General features: G+C 37.9%; 2 protein-coding genes across 4 annotated transcripts in view; one reads left to right on the top strand and one right to left on the bottom strand.

Annotated features, from left to right (window-relative positions):
* fam78ab (family with sequence similarity 78 member Ab) overlaps positions 1-5,990 on the bottom strand; it is a 12,181-nt gene extending 6,191 nt beyond the window's left edge. The window contains exons 1-2 of one of the 2 annotated variants that reach the window (XM_034095576.2): positions 5,050-5,990; positions 4,004-4,307 (exon numbers count right to left, since the gene is read on the bottom strand). In XM_034095576.2, coding sequence (XP_033951467.1) covers positions 4,004-4,266 — 263 coding nt within the window. In that variant the 5' untranslated portion in view covers positions 4,267-4,307; positions 5,050-5,990. Of the gene's footprint in view, positions 1-4,003; positions 4,337-5,049 lie in introns of those variants that run through there. The other variant, XM_034095575.2, reaches the window with a different exon arrangement.
* On the top strand, positions 4,672-23,183 carry LOC117455931 (inactive phospholipid phosphatase 7). Of its 2 annotated transcripts, none has more exons than XM_034095578.1 (3): positions 4,672-4,710; positions 6,896-7,608; positions 21,693-23,183. In XM_034095578.1, exons 2-3 carry the CDS (start codon positions 7,155-7,157, stop codon positions 22,079-22,081), a joined length of 843 nt encoding a protein of 280 aa, XP_033951469.1. In that variant the 5' UTR covers positions 4,672-4,710; positions 6,896-7,154; the 3' UTR covers positions 22,082-23,183. The 2 variants fall into 2 exon arrangements, with proteins under 2 accessions (XP_033951469.1, XP_033951468.1); XM_034095577.1 differs by lacking the exon at positions 4,672-4,710 and adding an exon at positions 6,529-6,726.

Below are 23,183 nucleotides of genomic sequence, written 5' to 3'. Positions count from 1 at the left end.
TTCAAATATGTGTTTGAATGTTTCCTGACCCCTCTGACTACTTTTTAGAGATCATCCTTTCTCTAACTGATCCAAAAACAACAGAATTATCCTTCAAGACGATTTCTTCATCTCTGGTGCACTTGGATTCCTTGTGTAAAAAGATTTCCTTCCTGTATAAATAGCTGAGAATTTGCATCTTAACAGGCTGACAAGTCTTTCTCTTGATGTCACTGTCCATCCAACAACACATGATAGACACAAGGAGATGATTCAAGGCCTCACAGTTGGATCTTTACGGCCATTTTCTAAACTGCAGAGATCAAATACAATCCAACAATAAAATACTGTGACACACACAGCGGGCGACATAAACCTACATACACCTATGGATTTTCTGCCTGCATCAGGAGAAAGATTACCTTTCTTTCCCTGAAGCTGTAGATCAGCAGGACAGAGGAGATGAATACAAGTGTGATCACCAGACATATGACTTACTGCCTGCTTGGGCCAGCCTCAAATTCAGATGTATGTATTCAGTCAGGGGTTGTGATTAGCATGTCAGGCATGATAATGGCTGGCTGTCTGTGTGTGTGGGAGTGTGTAACTGTGTCTGGGTTTTTGTGTCCTGAAAAATCACTTAATCCTTTAAATCTCATCCAAATAATACTCAAACACTTTTTGTCGGGAACTCAAATTAAATATGTTGTGGATATCTTCATCTCATTCTCAGTTGGAAACTTCTTCTATTTATTATTTATAGGACTGATGTAAATCTCTGTAAAGGAAAAACGGCCATAACATGCAATTTCCTGTGCATTTCACTCCATCCCTGAACTGCCTTCATGCTGGTTTGTTTGAGTCACTGAGACCTCGTCCTGTGGTACGTTGTGTAGGCCTTTACCCGTTGAGGAACTGTGATCAAAAGTGGTGAAAGGCTTGCAGAGATATGTCTCACTTCCTGTTTGTGTCTTCACTGCCTGGTTTGTCACAGCCAAATAGTACGCAATAAGTGCAGTGAGTGGTTGTGACAGAACAGCAGAGATGTTACAATGTAATATATAATGTAATGTTACAAAGTATTCACTCAACAAAATAAAACTAAACTGCCTCGCACAGTGACTTCTGAGCATGTCAGTTATTCCAAATTGTTGCATGCATTCTATCACAGTGATATCTCGGGGGGGGGGGGGGGGGGATTTCTGCGGATACAATGAAAGCACTTTATCAAAGATATAACTGAACCAATTAGGGCTGCAAATAATGATTATTTTGTTATTGATAAATCTGCCAATTATTACTTGGATTAATCTATTCATTATTTGGTTTATAAAATGTTGGAAAAGAGAGCCAATTTTTTATATCCTTGTTTCTCAAAGGCCAAGATCATGTCTTGTGTTTTCAGTCCAAAACACAAAGGTGTTTAGTTAGATATGATATAAAACAGGAAACAGGTAATCCCCAAATTTCAGATTCTCTAAACAGCATTTCTGCTTGAAATCTATTAATGTTTTACTGATAATCAGATGCATTGATAAGTCCACTACTCTTTGCACCTGTAGAAGCCTATTAAGCCAAATATACCACTATAACAAAGATATTGATATATATAGATATATAGAGAGTCACACTGAATGCATCCAAAATATATCTGCTGTCTTGCAACATATGACAGTTTTTCTACACAACTCTACTGTATAGAAATGGATTGCACAGGCAGAAATTGGGAAGACTGTGGTGATCTGTAAAAGGTTTCAAAACGTTAGGTCTGAAATATACAGACGGCATCATTGAGAAACCGTGTGTCTACTGAGCATTGCCCATATCCTGTTGCTGCTCATTTTTCGCAACATAACTTCGCATGTTGCCAAGCAGAATACCAGAATACTATTGAGAGCACTTTATAGCAGATGGTGAAGTTTGGATCAATCTCTGTTGGAGTGGAAGTGAAGAAATAGGGTGCCAATTTCAATAACTAGTCCATTACTGTACAGCATGCCTCAGCACCTCGAGTGTCGTGTGCAGACTGAACCCTGCTCTGCCAAGAATGTTGGCAGGAAGCTCTGTCTCCAATGTTCATGTTCATGACTAGAGTTAACTTGCAATCTAAGAAGCACTATACCCAATGCAAGTCAACTTTACAACAGATACATGTGCATTACTTTTTTAGTTTCACTTCTGCCACAGTTGCTATTTTTAGCACTTTTACATTTTTAGGGCAACACTAGACGCTGGGTGGAACCACACATTGGGTGTGTGTGCCTGTCTGCCTGTTAATAGATACACACACTCAACCATACAAAGCTGTACCAGAGTTAAAGCACTCATTAAGACACCTACAACAAACGGCGGAAGAGAGAGGGTGAATGAGGTCAGAATCCAAAGCTAACAGAAAAATTCTCCACATTACCGTCCTCAGCTGCTCGGTCCAATTAAAGCACGCTGAAGCTTTATTTCCATCAAAGACACTTAGTATGAGAGTCTCCGCGGTGAGAGCAGTATCATCTCCTGCATGCTAAATATGTCTTAAAAATTGATATAAAGAAGAAGTGGACTTTATGTGGTTGTGAAATGAATTGACTTTAATATTGAAATGATGATTATATATGAAGTAAAACTATTTTAGATGCATGAGCTACAGTGGTAGAAGAAATGGTAACACTGTACAAAGAGGGGATTTGTGTGTGTGGGTGTATTCAAAGACCCCTATATATATAGTGCTATATATACTGAATTTGTATCTCTTACTTCCATGTTGGTTAGTTCCAGCTTGAGATCACTGATCTTCTTTGTCAGTGTGTTGCCTGTCCTTATAATATGCTAATATGATGTTTAAGATTGTTATCTTATAATGTTGTGTTTGCTTGCTGCAATTTGGACACAAATAATACACTGACTTTAAAGCTATGTTCTTAAGCACACAGTATGTGTTATAGTGCCACTTAATCATTGATCTGTAATGACATTTAACCTACTGTGACCCAGTTCTATGCCAGTGATTGTCATTTTAGAATGAAAGTCATTTTCAATGGAGAGTTCAAAGCTATTTTGCATTCATTTTGTTGGTAGTTCGTTCAAACTTTTTCAGCGATCTTGAAGAATTAGAGAAAAGTAAGCCTACAGTAGAGCGCGGAACCCAGGCAATAAGTGGGCAATTTTAGTGTTTAGGGCTTTAAAGAAGGGGCTAATTTTATTTTTCCTTTTGTGTTACAAAATTGGATATTTCTGAATGCATCTATTTTCCTTTTATATGAACAATAAATCTGTAACAAAAAAATTACCTGACAAAAGAGCATGACGGTAACTTCAGCTAGATAAAAGAGTAGATTTTCACAATACAACAATGTTGCTTAGATGAACAATTACTGAAGCAATTACTGTTAGCAAAATGTGGTTTACAAAAGCCATTGATTATCCTGGCCTTTGAGTCCAAGTCTTTTTTTGACTGTCTATATATTTTTCTAACACTCTCACAAACACACATGCACACGCATGCAGGGCCATAGGGTTTGGGTTGTTGGGGAGGGGACTATGTCTCTAATCTTAGACGTGCAGCGCTCAAACATCCTTACAATTGCAACAGATTAAGCTAATTGTGAGTGCATGTCAGCTTGTGGTTGCCCACAACAGGATACAACAATGCTAACTAACATTACCACACACACACACACTTACACACATTATTCAAATGAATAAAATACAAGTGTTAACTGTCACACTGTGTCCTGAACCATATTTTCTGGACATTTTTCCACAGTGCTGAATATGATTGAGCTTAGTTTCGTTTCCTGAAGTTCTGGTTAAAATATTTCTTCTTTAAACTTGAAATGTGTAGTTCTCTTTTCTGGGTAAAAGCATTCCACACAAATAAAATGTATAAACTTCTTAACGAAAATACAACATAACTATTTACTTATGTTTACTTATCTGGTAAGTGATTTGTTTATTGAGTCTCAACCATAATGTGCTGAAGACATGCTCAACCCCATAATAGTAACATAGTAAAAGATCCCCCGATACTCACATCCCTTTGTTTCCATACGTATTGTAGAACTCCATGTGGTTACAGGCTTGGATCCAGCCGATGGTCCATGTCTCTTTACCGGCTACTGGCGGCACTAGGACCCGAGCAAGTGCTCGGAAGTGCGGTGTCCGGTAGCGCAGGACCACGCTGGATGACTCGTCGATGCTGGTGGGGTTGGGGTCGATGGAAGTGTTCACCTCCAGGACGCTGATACTCTCTCGGAAACTCTTGGGCTTACACCTGATACTCTGGATACAGCCCATTGCATTAAATAGCAACACAATCCACAACAACGTCCAGAGGTCTGGAGAAGAAGAAATACGCATGGAAACAGCAAGAAAATCACCACAGGTGGATCCACATCATGTTTTCCAAAAAGGTTTACCAGACTAAAAAGCGTTTATTTATAGCAGGCTGTCTCGTGAAAAAAAAGCCATGCATCTGTGCACATTTTTGATTCAAACCTTCTTTCAAAAAAGAAGAAGAAGACGGGCCAGGAACATCTTCATATTTGTAGAGCACATGCTTTCCGGTGCGTAAACGCGACTTCATCAAACAAGTGCAGAAACAGAAACTTTCCTTTATGCGTGCACAGATGTGTTCATGCTGTCTAGTTAAAAGTCATTGCTTCATACGCGATTTTTCACAAAAGGACTTGACCTTTTGGCAACATGCATCCATTGGAAAGGTGCACGTACAAGGCTCGGGTAATTATGAGCTAAATAATTAACTAAAACTACTAATGTTACATCTTGGCGTCAGATTCTCTTTTGTGTAATAATGTTTGTAATTACACGATTATATCTTAGTGAATGCTATATGTCCAGAATTATAATAAAAATGATGCCCAGAGGTGAATTTCACATTATATGGAGCAGCCTTATCTCCATTTAATCCGCAAAAACATAATTCCTCACAATAAAAAGTGAAATTTAGAGCGTTATCCTGAACGTGTTTATACATGTGCGGATTAACGGCCCATGCAGTGCAATTGAATGAATTGTGGGGTTTTGCGCATAAAAAACAACATGCAAAAAGAAGTCTACCTATAAAACAATTGACTGGAAAGTCTCCAGTGTCATCAGCCTGGTGAAATCCTGAAACAGCTTCAGGGTGATCGGCGGCTCACAGTTCTTCGGTCAGAGAGGTAATTCCGTTATCCCCTTCACAGCCGCTCCCGTTATTTCTCCCCTACAGCTGCAAATAACGTCCCCGTCCCGCCGGGAGAGAGGGAGCATTTCCACAAGCGTTCAAATCTAGCCGAGTTTCAGCCGGAGCACCGCAACATCGAAAGGACAGCACCGGGTCAACTTTAGCACCCGTTTCACAGAATCCATATCTAGATTTAAAAATAAATAAAACATAACGCCTCAGAACGAAGAACCTCCAGCTGTCACATAGTTCGACCGAGCCGGCAGTGCTGTCCTGTCCGTCCGCCTGAGCTGGGATGCGGTTCAGCCTAAATTCCAGCACAAGCTCTCATTTCTCCGTGCTCGTCCCATCTCTGCCACGGCAGGTTCACCCCGCTTCGCATTGGTCTATTTCAGCTGCCTTGAGAGCGGCTTTATAAGTACCATCTCGACGACACTTCCGGTATGAGCTCCAGGCATGCTGGGAAATGTAGTCGCTGTGGACAATTTACAGAAAGGTGAAACAGTTCGCCTCATATCACATTCAAGGCTGAGAGCCTCTGTGTGACGTTGAAGAATATTTTGTGTTAGCTTTTTTCACACTGGCGTTTAAAATATACTAGTTATGTCCTTTCTACTATATGTTAATGCTGTTTATTGTTTTATAAAAATAAAAAATGTAATTCCATTTTTATATTATTATGTTTTTTTAAAGATTGTAATGCTTGAATACACTGCTGCTACTGTTACTAAACACTTTCCCAATTTGGGATCAATAAAGTACATCTCTCTATCTATCTATCTCATCATTATATCTCATAATTATTATAGCCTAGAAGTAATAGCACTGATTGACTTGATACCATGAATACATTACTTTAATTAATAATAACGTGTGCTTATTTATTTATTTTATGTTTGATTATATTTTATAACATTTGATATCCCATTGTAATTAATATTACAGTATAACATCGTGTCAATTACGTTTATTTTTTTTTTTTTTTTAAAAGAGATGTCAGGGCATTTCAGGTTTGATATTGTTGTATAATGTAATCAATAACTAATTTGGTGTATCATTTTACAGTCATACTTTTCATTATTGGGTGCTTTTGTTTATTCACTTATGTGACAAGTATTTTCATTAATTCATCGTCATCTATTGATTTATATTCTCCACGACACAACCAATGTTTATTTATTTATATATGTATTTACTCAATGTATTTGCATTGGTGTATTGTTAAGCTCTTTGTCTCCATAAAGTTGACATCATGGCAGTGCTGCTGGCTGCCGCGGTCTGTTTAAGCACCTTGGAGAACTCCGCTCCACAGCAGAGCGCACTGCAGAGGTTGAATCGCGATTGTGCGTAAAATTACGTCAAATCCGCACGGAAGTACCAGATGCTGCACTGGCAGGACTGCCTCCCTGTCCTCACCCTTTGTTGATGATATCAGCTGACGGCAGTTTACTGTTTCAGGTCTAGCCTGCATCGTTTTAAACTAAACCCCACTCTCCTCGCTGCCAGGGCATGTTATGGCTCCAGGGCAGATTTAAAGTGACGCGTTTTACTTCATATCCATCCTAAAATCGGTAAGATGTCAACACCGTTTATTGCCTAGCCTTTTTCTTGCACAATGTTTACACTTATTATGTTGTTCTCGGTTGGCAGTAAAGCACCTGCTAGCTGTGCAATTGTGTTATTGTGCCATGCTTTGGCGTAACAAGATGCCCATGTTGTTATTTTATCTCCATGCTGTAGATCGGGTTTCACCGGATTGGCCGAGGCAAATGCCACTCTCTTCCAGCGTGCATGACTCTCGGTATAAACAGCATGGCCATTGCACATTCCAGCTGGTCTAAATATATCTATTAAGGCCACAAGAGGGGGAGGACTGTTGAAAGGGGTTTATCCTGGGACGGTTCACTGTCGTGGTGGACTCGCACCACTTGAATCACCTTCCTGAGATTGACAATCGGTTTTTTAGCACCTGCAGAGGAGAACTTGGCCCTATTCAAACATGCCATCGAGTCACACTGTGAGAGCCAGGGCGAGGGAGAGAAACAGCGTCCTGAGCAGACCTGAGTTTCTGTCTCTGAACCAGCCCCTGCGCAGCGGCGGCGGGCCCCCTGAGAGCCGAGGGGGCGCGAGGAGACCCGGTCCGATCAAGCACCAAACAAGCCAGCCGAGTGAGGAACCGGTCGAGCCCAGCAAGTTGCCCGAAGAAGACTGTATGCTGCTAAACCCCTCTTTCAAGGGAATCGCGAAGAACTCCCTCCTCGCCATAGACATCTGCCTGTCTAAGCGCATGGGGGTTTGCGCGTACACGTACTCGTCCTGTGGAGGCTGCCGCTCCATGGTGTCCCTGATGTCGTTCACAGGCCACGGCATCACGTGGATCATTGGCACTCTCCTGTGTCTCACGAGGAGTAACACTCTGGCAGGGCAGGAGGTCCTGGTCAACCTGCTGCTTGGTAAATGCCACACCACTACACTCACCAGCCACAAAAAAGCAGCAATATAATACCCAGAATGCACTATGAGCAGGTCACTAATGCACTCTTGTTCTGCATGGGTGAAACTGTGCTGTCTAAGCTTTTAAAGGGAGACTTTGCACCCTGTAACTGTTAAATAGGTCAGCTGTGTAATTCTCTAGTTTATTGTAGATACAAAACATGCTTCCATAATGGCTTTATAAGTTGTAAGTTAAATTATTATTACACCTAGTATTAATACTTCAAATATTTTGGGATGAGAAAGAAATGTTCACGACATGACAACCTCAAAATGTACTTATGGCTGACTTATTATAACTTTCTGACTTATATGATCTTTAAAGTATAAATAACTGATTGAACTAGAAAATGCATTTCCTGCAGAAAATGCGTGCGAATGCTGTAAACTGTGAACATTTGTGGCTGAATTTAGCTGAAAATGCAGAAAAAGCTGAATATTTTATTAGCCAAGTAAGTGTGTTGCTGAACTTGGCGGAGAAATGCAGAAAAGTGAAATCATTTGAATGAAAATTGTTACAGCTCCAATGCATTGCAATGACTTGTGCAATGACATGTTAAAAAAAGACTTTAAAAAGCTGAATATTTAAAAAAAGTACAACATATTTTGAAAAAGCTGAAAGTTTCCCATCATGTGCTGAAAAGGCTGAATAGTTTGATATTTGAATGCTTCCTGCAGCTGAAATTAGGCTGAAGGAGTTAAATAAAGATATTAAATGTAAGTAATAGTGAATGAATGTTTACAAACACCTGTGTGTGTAAACCCAGAGATCAAAGGTTACCATGGTGACGATGTATGACAATTTACCAACTGCAGCACTGAGTCCCATTTAGTGCATTGAGGATTATATCTGACAATGTTGCCACCTGTTCAAAAACTATGGCTCCAATAAAAAAATTACTAGACCATGAGCATCAGGGAACCCCAACCCCATTTTTGGTTTTGTGTGTAAAATGTGGAGATGGGAGCAGTTTGTCTAAAGTATACTTCTCTCTGTTCTGAAGAGAGTTCCGAATTTATTTACATGGGAATCAATTGGGAGCTAGGTGGACTTTTTGTCTCTTCATGCCCTCAAGAGGCATTTTGTTTAATATAGTTCTTAATTATTTATTTTTTTCCAACCTAGGAGAGGTTTTCCTACGTTTTTCATGAAATCTGTCTGAGGAGTGGGTTTGGGAATTATGGCAAGTTTAAAACATTTGTTGGGGAGAATTTCAAGCACTCCTGCACTCTGTTTTGAGATCAAAGCACTCTAGACTTAACGAGCTGCTCCATCCACACTAATGTTAAAATCTGAAAAGGCCTCTCTACCAAGCTCCAAACTAAGTTCAATATCTCAAAAAGTGTAAATATATCAAATATCTGAATACCAGCTTTTATAGCTGAAGGTCTTGTGATCATTTTAAAGTTGGAATGAAGTGTCTAGCTGAAAGTATGTGGAAGGAGAAGCATTTGGTGCAAGGTGTAGGAAAAGAGGATTTGAAGGAATCTCCCATTGACTTCCATGTTAAAAAAAGAGTTAAAAAAGCTGAATATTTCAAAAAGTATAAAATATTTTCTAAAAGTTGAAGGTTTCCCATCGATTCCTGAAAAGGCTGAATATTTGAATGGTTTCTGTAGCTGAAAGTAAGCTGAAGTTATGGAGAGCCAAAGTATGGTTGAAATAATAATAATAATAATAACTATAAAATGCATTTCCTGCAGAAAATGCGTGCGAATGCTGTAAACTGTGAACATTTGTGGCTGAATCTAGCTGAAAATACAGAAAAAGCTGAATATTTTATTAGCTGCTTTTAGCTAAAAAAAACAATTAAGTGTGTTGCTGAACTTAGCAGAGAAATGCGGAAAAGTGAAATGATTTGAATGAAATTGTTACAGCTCAAATGCATTGCAATGACTTTGTTGAAAACTTGAAAGTGAAATGTTAAACTGGAAGAGTAGGAAAAATAGTGAAAAAGCTTAATATTTCAAAGAAAAGGTTTAAAAAAGGTATAAACAATAAAATGCATAGCCTCAATGTCCTGAAATAGCTGAATAATGTAATAGTTGAATGGTTTATAGCTGAAAGTAGGCTTAAGGAGTTAGATATGAAATGTAAGTAGTAGTGAATGAATGTATATTAAGAAGAGAAAAGAAAGTAAAAAGGCTTTGAAAAGCAGCAGAATATTTTAACTGCAAACTTTTGAACTAACTTGATGGCGAGTGATCTGTCACCATGGAAACGGAATTTGATGAAACCCCATAATACGCTTAGATGTGTTGATGGCTGCATCGTTCCCAAACCTGTGAAGTTTTGGGCTGTTTTCAGCATGTTTCACTGAAGTTATGAGAAAACCGTGTTTCACGGTTAGCATTGTGTTGCCATGGCAATGGCATTTGAAGAAATCTCAAAACTGTCCCATAGATGTCTTCACGGCTGGACTGTTAGCACACATGTGAAGTTTGAGCACTTGTTGACAATTTTCATAGGAGTTATAGCAATATCGTGTTTTATGGCGAGGGATGTGTTGCCATGGCAACAGCTTTTGAGGAAATCTCACTATTGGCACATAGACATGTTGAGGGCTGGACCATTAACCATTATCTGAAGTCTGGTGCTGTTTTGACCCTTTTCATAGGCGTTACGACGACATCGTGTTTTATGGCAAATGATGCGTTTCCATGGCAACATCCTATGGAGAGATTTCAGATTTGGCGTAGAGCTGTTGAGGCATGGACCGGTGATATACAAGCGAAGTTTGAGGGACGATCGGACCATGTCCATTTGAGTTACAGCGTGTTTTATGGCTAGGGATGCGTATCCATGGAAACGGCATATGATGACACCCTATAATTGAAGTAGAGCTGTCGAGGGCATCACCATTAACCATTATCTAAAGTCTGCTGCTCGGAGCATGTCAGTTGGAGTTATGACATCATCGTGTTCCATGACACAGGTGTTTATATTTGAGCTAACAACGACAGCTGTGTGTGTGTCCAGAGATCAAAGGTTTCCATGGTGATGTGCAGTAATCAGTCAGAGGAGAGTCTTTCCATTGTTCTGAATGAGAGATAAGCCTCTTGCATTTCTAACTTTTGTTGAAAAAATAATAATACAAACCTCCAGTCTGTCTGTGGGCGTGTCTGCTCTGATTAGATGATGTCACTCAGGTGTGTGGGCCCAATATGCACAGCAACGCCTTTAGCCGCGTTCACACTGCGGTACTTTTCCCACAAAGGTTCATGCGAACTTAGTTCATGATCGCGTTCACACCAAAAAGAGCCGGTACTAAAAGTAGTTCATGCAAACCTTTTTACCCCCTCGAAAGTCCCTACTAGAAAGCAGGGACTTTCGAGCGGCTCTTTTTTGAGAAAATAGCTATATTCCTGATTGGCTGCTGCCAAGCTGCTGGGACTCCCAGCAGCTTCTACTGAAGCCAGTCCCCAACTCCGGGGACTTCCGGCCGGGGACTTTGGGCGGCAGTATACGCCGTGAAGTGGGTTGCGGCCTGCCAGTAAACCCAAAGCAGAAGAAGAAGAAGTGACGTCAGCGGCTTCATTTGCCTAATCCACCCCCAGGGACTTTTTCTTCACTCTTTAGTTCATGCGAACTAAAGAGTTCGCATGAACTAAGTTCGCATGAACCTTTGTGGTAAAAGTACCGCAGTGTGAACGCGGCTATGGTTACCAACTGCAGCACTGAGTGCCATTAAAAATGCATTGAGGATTATATGTGACAATTTTGCCACCTGTTCAAAAACTATGGCTCCTATAAATAAATGACCAGAAAGTGAGCATCAGGGAACCCCAATGAACTGATATATGTTTTTTTTGGGGTTTTGTGTGTCAAATGTGAAGATGGTAGCAGTTTGTCTAAAGTTGACTTCTCTCTGTTCTGAAGAAAGCTCCGGTCAAATTTAACATGGGAGTCTATTTGAAGCTAGGTGGACTTTTTGTCACTCAGATCACTATTGGGCCAGAACGGTGGGTCCGTTTGATATGATGAAGGCAATTGAGCAGGCCAGACTAATTATGCTCCTGAAATCTTTTGAAATTATTTGAATAGAGTGTATATTTTGGCTCTGAGAGCAGTTTTAAAATATTTGATTTTTGAAGACTCTCTACACTCTAAGTGACGATGTCACGCACTCTAGCCCTGAAGAGTCCCTCCCATAGACAACCATTATAAAATCTAAAACAGCCTGAAATTGTACCAAAACTTAAACGTTGATAAGTCAAGAACCGTAAACGATATGAAAAATCTGAATAACAAATGTTATAGCTGTTCCATCCACACTAATGTTAAAATCTGAAAAAGGCCTCTCTACCAAGCTCCAAACTAAGTTAAATATCTCAAACAGTGTAAAATAAATCAAATATCTGAATAACAACTTTTATAGCTGAAGATCTTGTGATCATTTTAAAGTTGGAATGAAGTGTCTAGCTGAGAGTATGTGGAAGGAGAAGCATTTGGCGTAAGGTGTAGTTAAAGAGGATTTGAAGGCTCCTCCCATTGACCTCCATGTTAAAAAAAGAGTTTAAAAAGCTGAATATTTCAAAAAGTATAAAATATTTTTAAAAAGTTGAAGGTTTCCCATCGGTTCCTGAAAAGGCTGAATAGTTTAATATTTGAATGATTTCTGTAGCTGAAAATAAACTGAAGTCATGGAGAGCTAAAGTATTGTCTGAAATAATAATAATAACTAGAAAATGCATTTCCTGCAGAAAATGCGTGCAAATGCTGTAAACTGTGAACATTTGTGGCTGAATTTACAGCTCAAATGCATTGCAATGACTTCCATGTTAAAAAAATACTTTAAAAAGCTGAATATTTTAAAAAGTATAACATATTTTTAAAAAGTTGAAAGTTTCCCATCGATTCCTGAAAAGGCTGAATAGTGTAACATTTGAATGGTTTCTGTAGCTGAAAGTAAGCTGAAGTTATGGAGAGCCAAAGTATTGGCTGAAATAAGATGAAATAAAGAATCAAAGAACTATAGTGGAATGCTGTAAACAGCATTTGCACTAATAAAGATTCAAAGAACTATAGTGGAATGCTGTAAGCAGCATTCACACTAATAAAGGACAGCTCTCACCCAGGTCACAGACTGCTCTCTCTCCTGCCTTCTGGGAGAAGATACAGGAGCTTCAAGTCACGGACAAAATCAGGCTGCTTAACCACCATGCAATAACCGTAACCATTCTCACACATACACACACTTTTAATGCACTTTATTTACTATTTTTACATCAATATTTGTAACTATTTATTCCCCTGTATGATTGTTTATGTTGTCTGTCCTATTGACGTGTTTTTTAGTGTTATGTATGTGTTTGTATTTTTTGCACACTGGGACAGAGTTGCACTCTGAATCTCGTTATACTCTGTGTATAATGACAATAAAAGGCTTTAACTTAACTTAATTAGTTTAAGTTTAACCAAGTTGTTGGTTATTTTAGTACATAAGACGTAGCAATCCTTACCAGTCTGTCATTTTCTTTCTTTTTTAATGACCGCCTCCCTGCACATTATCCCTTGAATGAAGTCTGAACTCACCTGTTGCTTTCGCCATGATGTCAATCTGCAGGAAAAATCGGAGACTAATTGGAACTGGAAACGAACAGCTTGGTTTAAAAACCTATGGAGAAGAAATTCAAAGACATCATTTGTTTGTCAGACCTTTGTCAATTCTAAAGTTTTTTTCCTAATGTTCAAATATGAATATAATTTAACATAAGCTGGGTGTATTCTATATGAGACAAAATAAACATTTATAAACCTTTCACTTCAAAACAACTACTGTATGTGGGTTTCACAAACTTCTTGCACTGTATGAAAAATAAAAATAAAAACATTAAAGTTAAAAAAAGTTATTAGTGTTATTAAGGGTGGTAAAACTTGCAACTTTGATCATAATGTCATAATGCTTATCAAAACATGTTTTAACTTCCTTGTTGACCTTCAGTCTGAACTTCAGACACCAATCTTATCATTTATAGATATATAACAATGAAACATATAAATACATTTCTCGGTGTCAGTGCAGATTAAACATTACATTTAACAATCTGTGTTTTAGGTTATATTCTCGGAAACAGCAGTGGTTGAGATAATGGTACCAAGTGTGTTATCAAGGTTGGTAAAACTTTTTATAGATCGGAGACAAAAACTATTTTCAAATAATGTGACACAATAACTTTATGTAAACTACTGTTATGTTTCTATAAACGATATATAAGTGAAAAGAAGTTTAGTATAGTCATGAGGTTTGAAGATGAATATGCTTTAAATAATAAATAATCTACCAATCTGTTTTAGTTTGTGTTGATAGCTATAGTGGTGATGTTAGTGGTACAAAGTTAATGTGCTACTAAGGATGGAAAAACCCGCAACTCTGATCATGTTTTTATAGCTGTCGTAATGCTTATCAAAAAAAAATTTAACTTTTAACTTCAGACTCCAATCTTATAATTTTATAGTTATAGATCAATAGAATACATTTCTCAGTACCAGTACATTTCAAACACAGTTGCCCAAAAATATATTTTTAAAGTATATTGCAAAAATGAATATATTACTTGAAGATCTGCTGTTTTAATGTGGTGACTTTCCAAACAGTACTTCTGCTGCAGCTAATCGCCTGAGTAGTAATAACATCACTCACTTTGTTTTGAAAATTGGTGGGGACACTTTTTTCAGTTTCCCTATTATTTGTCAGCAATACCTATATAAAAAGGATTCACAGTCAGGCTACAGTATATCTTCTTATTACATGGTTTAGTTGAATACTCGATTCTGATTGGTCAATTCAGAACACGTGACACGTTGTTAATCCAGTATTGAAGACCGCTGTCAAGGATTTATTGTTTAAGGACGCTCACATCTGCAGAAAGAAGTCCGGTCGATTGAACTCTGATTGAACTGCATGCAGTTTGGCTGAAAAGCAAACTGCATGCAGTTCAAACTGACAAGACAAGAGGGACAAGAAAACAGCGGAGAAGAGAAGTAACGGGGCAGAAACCCTCCTTTTCTGGATACTTTCCAAGGTTTGACATAATGAATTGTGCTACTTTTAAAGCAAGCAACGATGTCTCAAATCTGTAATCAAAAAGCTCCTCAAAAACGCTATCGAAGCAGTTCCTGCCGTTGCTACGTTAGTTCAAACGGTAAAAACTGACTATTTTTATTAGCGGATACATGTAATTTTAAATCAATAATAGCCTACTATTTTTTAAATCAACAAAAACATTTTCTAAATCTATAAAAGCATTTAAATTAATATTGGGAGTCATATCGTTACTTTGTTGAGAATGTGGCCATGTAATAAGCGGGATAATGTGCAGCGACTTGGTCTTTATGGGCAAAAGAACACCCTTCATGCTGATCAAGATCCCTCCGCTTTGTGTCAGGCTCCTGGTCGGGCTCCTGGTCTGCCTGTCGGGTGTTCAATTACCCATAATGACCGCCTCGCTGCACATTATCCCTTACAGGTACATAGGACACAAATACCTGCAAACTCACATGTTGCGAAAAATATTTTTGTAAACCAAACCCCCTGTAGTGGGGTCGTCCCCCAGAAGATTTGTTTTTCATTTAAAAAATGTAAACTACGCATTCTAGTAGTATGTGAGAAGAAAATGAAGCAAAAGACAACATTTACTTCAGGCAAACAAGCCAAACAACATTGCCGTGAGCATGTTTTTGTGGTAATTTTAGGAGAAATTATTTCTAGTTCATATTACTTTATAAGTTCTAAGTTTACTAACATGTCCAGATTGCACATCTTGGGTCTCAAGATGTACATGTTACCTTGTGCAAAATAAACCAGTGTGTATTACATTTCTTTGTGCACACTATTTTTCATAACACTGTTGCATTGTTAAAAAGTGGTCGGGACAAAATTGCCGATTTCAAAAAGTCCCCAGCACAAATGACACCTGTGGTAACAATCAGTCTTTACTCATCCTCATACAATTCAATATTTAATTAATATCTAAGTAGTGTCTACTCACCAGGTGAGATCCTCTTTACTTCCAGCGGTGAAATGTCAAACTCTGCAATGAAGCCGAACTTGAGACAGCCTTTGCTCTCAGGCTGAGATGAGCATGCGATAAACGTTCATCAGCTTAGTTAATATTTAACAATCACAACTTTGGACCAGGAACAACAAATTCTGATGTATATACAACTCATTACTTTACATTTTAACATGTCATACAGTACTTTCCTACTTTCCTCCATGTTACAAACATCTATACAGTAATAGCCCAAACTGACTACTTGAGTTAAAAAATCTGACAAATTGTAATAAAATGTCAAGATTACGTTTTTTAGTTGCGGCCACAAACTGACTCCTTTAATGTTGGATATTTATAATGCGAACCAAACAACTATTGTTTACCAAAAAGCCAAAAGTGTCCAGGTTTTTTTACGTGTCACTAAAAGTTGTTTGATGTGTAGATGTTACCACTATAATGATTGTTGTAGTAGTAGCAGTAGTAATTAAACATACAATGGAGGTGTTGGAGAAACATGTGAAAATAAAACCATAAATCAAAATATTACCTCTAATGTATCATATAATTAATTGTCAAAAATGGATAAAAGCCAATCTTACACAGTGTTTAATGTTTCTTTAGCTGTTCTGTCGGCATTTCCTACGATCTTCATGCAGTCAGTCTAAATTAACACTAGAAAATGCATGCGAATGCTGTAAACTGTGAACATTTGTGGCTGCATCTTGCTGAAAATGCAGAAAAAGCTGAATATTTTATAAGCTGAATGGTAGCTGCTTTTAGTTACAAAAACCAAGTAAGTGTGTTGCTGAACTTAGCAGAGAAATGCAGAAAATTGAAATGATTTGAATCAAATTGTTACAGCTCAAATGCATTGCAATGACTTCCATGTTAAAAAAAGACTTTAAAAAGCTGAATATTTTAAAAAGTATAACATATCCCATCATGTGCTGCAAAGGCTGAATAGTTTGATATTTGAATGGTTCCTGCAGCTGAAATTAGGCTGAAGGAGTAAAATAAAGATATTAAATGTAAGTAGTAGTGAAAGAATGTTTACAAACACCTGTGTGTGTAAACCATGTGTAAACCCAGAGATCAAAGGTTACCATAGTGACGATTTATGACGATTTATGACGATTTACCAACTGCAGCACTGAGTCCCATTAAGAATGCATTGAGGAATACATCTGACAATTTTGCCACCTGTTCAAAAACGATGGCTCCTATAAAAAAAATACCAGACCGTGAGCATCAGAGAACCCCAATGAACGTTTGTTTTTTTGTGTAAAATATGGAGATGGGAGCAGTTTGTCTAAAGTGTACTTCTCTCTGTTCTGAAGAAAGTTTAACATTTTTTGTCTTTTCATGCCCTCAAGAGGCATTTTGTTTAATGTTTTTTCTTAATTTTTTTGTGTTTGTGCTAGGAGAGACTTTCCTATGTTTTTCATGAAAAAATCTGTCTGAGTGTAGGATTTGGGAATTATGGCAAGTTTAAAACAATTTTTTTTGGGGAGAATTTCAAGCACTCCTGCACTCTGTTATGAGATCAAAGCACTCTAGACTTAACGAGCTGCTCCATCCACACTAATGTTAAAATCTGAAGAAAGCCTCTTTACCAAGCTCCAAACTAAGTTCAATATCTCAAAAACTGTAAAAGATATAAAAAATCTGAATAAGAATTGAATAGGCAAGGCAAGGCAAGGCAATTTTATTTATATAGCACTTTTCAGCACGTGGCGATTCAAAGTGCTTTACAGATTAAAAGCAAAAGACAGGTCTGAAGGTCTTGTGATCATTTTAAAGTTGGAATGAAGTGTGCTGAAAGTATGTGGAAGGAGAAGCATTTGGCGCAAGGTGTACAGTAGTTAAAGAGAATTTGAAGGCTCCTCCCATTGACTTCCATGTTAAAAAAAGAGTTTAAAAAACTGAATATTTCAAAAAGTACAACATATTTTTAAAAAGTTGAAGGTTTCCCATCGATTCCTGAAAAGGCTGAACAGTTTAATATTTGAATGGTTTCTGTAGCTTAAAGTATGCAGAAGTTAAGGAGAGACAAAGTATTGGCTGAAATAATAAGGGGAAGAATAAAGATTTGAAGAACTATAGTGCGAATGCTGTAGCACAGCATTTGCACTAATAACAATTATTAAACCATCATCAATACTATTTAAGGTATGGATTATTAGAAAGTATCCGATTGTGTTTTCAAACTCATACACTTTATGATACAAAATGTGCCTTTTTTAATCATTGTATTAAATATTGTTCTGATAGTTCTTCGGTAACAGATAATAAGAAAAGCAGACTTTGCAAGAAAAAGGAGGGAATGTTAAGATGTGTCACTTTCAATGACATGTTTTTATAATGAGTGACACCTAACCATTATGTAATGTGCCAATAGCATGCAATTTAATACAGCCATGCACAAAGTAATGACAAGATGACAAATATTTAGTTTTTCCTTGTACGATGTGAGGGTCTAAGGACAGAGGGTGTCGTATTGTCATACTGATATTCTGTACAAACTGTGAAGACCACTGAGACAAATGTAACATTTGTGATATTGGGCTATATAAATAAACATTGATTGATTGATTAAAATATATGCAACAAATAGTATTTTTGGCGTCAGAAAACAAGAATGTGACTGGAAGTTCATTTGTTTAATCTCCTGCACATGCAGAATACAGTTTGGAAAAGTCAAAAGCCTCATTACCGCTAAGGTAACCAACAGGTCAAAATGGAATGGGAATCTGTGTAAATGTACACAAAGGTGAAAAACATATGTTGACCCTCTATGGGCGACCTAGTTTTAAATGACACAAAGAATACATTTGGGACCCTAAATAGGAGTGTACAGGTACACATGTGCACACAAATATGCATCATGAACCTTAACACAGATGATTGATTAAACAGAGCAGTACTAATCTCCTGGCTGTGGTTACATTGAGCTCAGATTGGAAGCCTAAATCTCTGGATTTAGGACAATGTTTTGTTTTGTGTTTGGGACATTGTTCAGCCACACATTCCTGTTCATTATTTGTTGGTCCAGGATAATATCTTCTAGTCTATTGTTGTCTGTCGGGATAAAATGTACAGACATGCTAAACATTGTTTGGGGAAATTATATTCAACACTTGGACACATTCAGTTTTGTTTTCACCTAACAGGGAAGTAATCAGCCAAGACTGGCCTGTCAGTTTTGGTTTGATTCAGTTCATTGCCATGAGCAAATGAAATGTGCAATGCAGAAATATATTTCCCATACAGTGTTTTGAAATGGCTTCTGGGAATTTCTGCAATACTGCTGAGCATTTCAGGGACTCCCAAAGCAGACCTTGACTGTGCAGAGGATGTTCCATCCATATCGTCTGCGTTGCAGCCCTGCTTTGGTGTTTTCCGCTTTATTCTTTCGTATAACTTATTTACTCTGTCCCTACACGAATTCAAGTTTCCCTCAAGTCACGCACAAACCCTTTTTAACAGTAGTGCAAAAAGGAATAATTTAGGCAACATAGGTGAACAGATGTGATGGCGACAATATCAATAACATCACTCTCACCAAGTGGCCAGATAAGATAAATGATGCAGTCTGGTGTACCCAACTCCTTGTGCTGTTTTTGAGGCCTGAATGGAAGAATACAGTATCAAACAGACATGACATCACACAGCTGTTGTCTTTAATTACATTGTCATCTAGCTTGATGGATCAGATGGGTCAGTATTATATTTCTAGTGCCTGTAAACAGCTCTTGCAGCTTTCTAAGGTAAAAGGAAATTCAGCTATACCAAGATAATTGAAGCAATTCTAATCAAATGTGTATTCTAACGGTGAATCACATGACTACATGTACTATAAAGAATGCTTGAAGTAACCCTCAGCTTTATAGTGTCTTTTGACTTGTTCTGGTTCACTCTTACCCCCCTAACAGCTCTGTTCTTCAGCAAAAAAGCTCTAAAACCAACTGTGGGCTATCTGCCAAGCAATAAACGGCAAACAAATAAAGTTAATGACTAGCGTGTGTATACATGAGGAGCATTTAGCAGCTATAAATACAGATAGTTTGCCCAGGAGTTGGTGGGTATAACAAAGCGCATAGAGAGTGAGTGCTTGATTCATAATCATCTCTAAATGAATGAAGTATAACATTGCTCCAAATCTGCTGGGTGTATAAATACACAACTCTTCAACTTCAAAAGATGTAATAGTTCAGTATTGTGTTTACAGCTTGTTTCTGCATACCCAAAGTGACTTAAAAAGATATGTATTGCGGTTTAAAAAGACTGTTGTTGCAGATATGTTCCTATTAAATTCCAATCTTTGTATTGCCATATAAACAATACAGGTCTGCAGGAATTCAAATATTGCAAAAAATGGAAGTAAAAGATAGGAAAAAAACTGTCCCTGACATGCTAATTTCAAATAGGTTAAATCATCTTCAAAGAGCTGAATACAATTGTAAAGGTGTAATTGGAAGAGCAGTAAAAAGTGGAATTTAGGAAGGGTCTAAGATGGGCCCTAATGTTGTGTTTTTGTATATCCAGTACCATTTTTTGAGTCCATGTCAATCAGCCATAGACTCATCATTGCTGAAATTGGATAGAAGAAACTCATAGCACAGCATATATTGGTGTTATAGTACTCCTTCATTTTAACATGGTAGTGTGAGAAACAAAGATTATAGTTAGCTAGACTCTGGCAGACTAGAGATGGAGTTTCAATACAATTTTCAATACAGCAGTTTCCCTTTCAACACTAGATGTGAGCTCAGAATCTGACTGCCTGCAGCCATGGACCCTGAATGACACAAACCCAGTCTGGGACGAAGCAGTCACAGGGCATTAAAAACAGCTTGTCTTTACAGCTGATTCTATGATGCCTCATTGCTTGGCTCACTGACGCCTGCATCAATACGTTTGAGATATAGTCTGCCAGTGTGCATGTCTCTAATATTCCATCAGTTTTATTGTCTGCTTAGCTCCTGAACAGTTTCCTTTTTCCCCCCCCTTTTTTTTTTTTTACTAATGAGCCCACCTCTCTTTTATTCCTTAATCTTTTTATTTAGTATTCCCCACCATCTTTCTTAACAGCCTTTAAGGAGTTGAGGGAGTTTAAAAATAATGGTCCTGTTGGGACAGGCAGTGGGCGAGTGGAATGAGAAGTAGGGCAGCATAACCAATATGTCAAACGACTGACAGTTATTTAGCGCGTGGTTGGTTGTGTGAAGATGGCAGACTTTAACAGAAGTTAAACATGGCAATGGTAGGGGTATTTTTGGGAGTGCTATAGAGCTATAAAGAGCATCGACAAATGTCTGGTATGTGGACTCAAAGCAAATGCTTCTCGGTATTGTATGCCTTATCGGTTATTCTTGGTAACCACATATCAATTTACATATGTAGGCCTACTATAATTGTTTTCTGTTTTATTTGAATACTCACTCCAAAACCATAAAACCCATTATGCCCTGGATTATTTATAGATTTAACAGGATTTAAAGACTACAGCCATGCTAGCAGCCATGCTAACTATAACATACTAACATGCAGATTTTTAGAAGGTTCAACGTATAATTTTCACCATTATAGTTTAGCATGTTAGCATTTTACCTAGGGCTGTCCCTATATGAGATTTTTCACAACACTTTTCCCTTTTTGACATTTTTTGGATGAATTACACATAGGTGTGGATAGAGATTCTGTACCCAAGACTTTACCAAAGTGTACAAAAAAATGCTGATTTTTTTATACAATATTAATATATCTGTTTTATTTTTGATATCTGTTTTATTTAAATACCAGTATATCACGACAACCCTCATTTTAACATTTGCTAATTACCGTCAAACCGAAACAGCTGACACTGATGGAAATGTCATTCAATTTAGTCCGAAATTAGAAAACTCGATACATTTTATATTCTGACTTAAATGTGAATCTGAGGCTGATGCGACATATCATTTAATTTAATATCAAGCAATGGCATTTACCTTCACCATTCAATTTTTCTACCATGTCATCTATTCTGTTATCTTTTTCTCGACAGCCCTCATTGTTGATGTCCTGACTGTGGCTGGCGTCCAGAGACTGGTGAAGCGCAGAGGACCCTGGGAGATGATGCCGAGCTTGTTGGACTGTGTTGCCATGGACCTCTACTCATTCCCAGCTGCTCACGCTAGCCGGGCCGCCATGGTTTCCAAGTTCCTGCTGTCTCACCTGGTCCTGGCTGTGCCGCTACGCATCCTGCTCGTGCTGTGGGCCGTTCTGGTGGGAATGTCCCGTGTGCTGCTGGGAAAACACCACCTAACTGATATGGTGTGCGGCTTTGCGCTGGGGTTGCTCCACTTCAGCTTGATGGAGACAGTTTGGCTCTCATCAAGCACCTGTCAGACTATTATTTCTATCGGCACGTTCAGCTGGAGCCCTTTTTTCTGAGTTTTTGATATAATTCTATGCTAGCGCTCAAGGCTAATTTGATACACTAATCTCACAGTTATAAGGACTTAGGTGAAGTTTTTTTTGCAAGCTCCAAAGTTCTTATCGCAGGGTGTGACCTGAACATTTAGATTTTTGGAATCAAATGCTGGCTTGCATGTAACACCCAGGACAGGCATGTCACAAAATATCATAATGTAACTTGATAATGCTTTACAAATCCTAGTATCTTCAATCAAACCTACTAAAACACACTTCTATATCGCTTAATTTCAAACAAGTCCTTATATTAATGCAACAATTCAGACTTTTTGACTGGTCAAATTGCACATGTAGGATTTTCTTTCTCTTTTTTTTATACTCATGCAGTATGAAAACTGGTATAATTGCAACTCTTTCTCCTCAACAAATTCTCTCTTGAGTCTGTGTGCCTCTTCCTCTTTGCCATTTTACTTCCTTTTACTTCCTCCTTCCCTGCTACCTCTTTCTCTTTTCTCATTTGTTCTTAATAATTGTGCATTTTGAAATAGTGATATGCTTTAACCGTGTTGGACACTGATTAGCTTGTTGTAAGGCTTTAATATTGAATGTAACAATAACATATATAAAGTGATGGTTGTTTGGATATTTTGATAATTTTTTCTGATTGGCATGACTATGGGATTCTGTTTTAACTAAATGTTGATTCAACTAATTTCGATACTTCTGAATTGATCTGCTTGTGTAAAATGAATGACACAATTTTTGCAACTATAACTTTTTACGTGCCATTTATGATTTACTGAGTCCAACCCTCTTTTTATTTCCTAGCAGATATGTTCTCACTTCTGTACATCAGCTTAACACATGCTAATGCAGTGATGCTAATTATATGCCCATAAAACTAATGAATTAACACATTTTCTCTCTTTTTCAAATGTGTTTTTGTATGGATCCTTGAATAAAACCTGCTGTTTTTTGTGAGAAACTTTTAATTGGTTTGGTGTGTAAATACAGTTTTGTCTACATTAGTTTGCTTTGTTCTGTACAGAGATCTGTCCGGTTTTTACTTTGTACTTTTTCCATCTCATTAATAAAACGAGGTGGGCTCTCAGTAAAATGT

This window comes from Pseudochaenichthys georgianus, chromosome 12, assembly GCF_902827115.2.
Source record: "Pseudochaenichthys georgianus chromosome 12, fPseGeo1.2, whole genome shotgun sequence".
Taxonomy (NCBI): Eukaryota; Metazoa; Chordata; class Actinopteri; order Perciformes; family Channichthyidae; genus Pseudochaenichthys; species Pseudochaenichthys georgianus.
The sequence above is the reverse complement of the archived record's forward strand: the minus strand, read 5'-3'. Positions and strand labels throughout refer to the sequence as shown.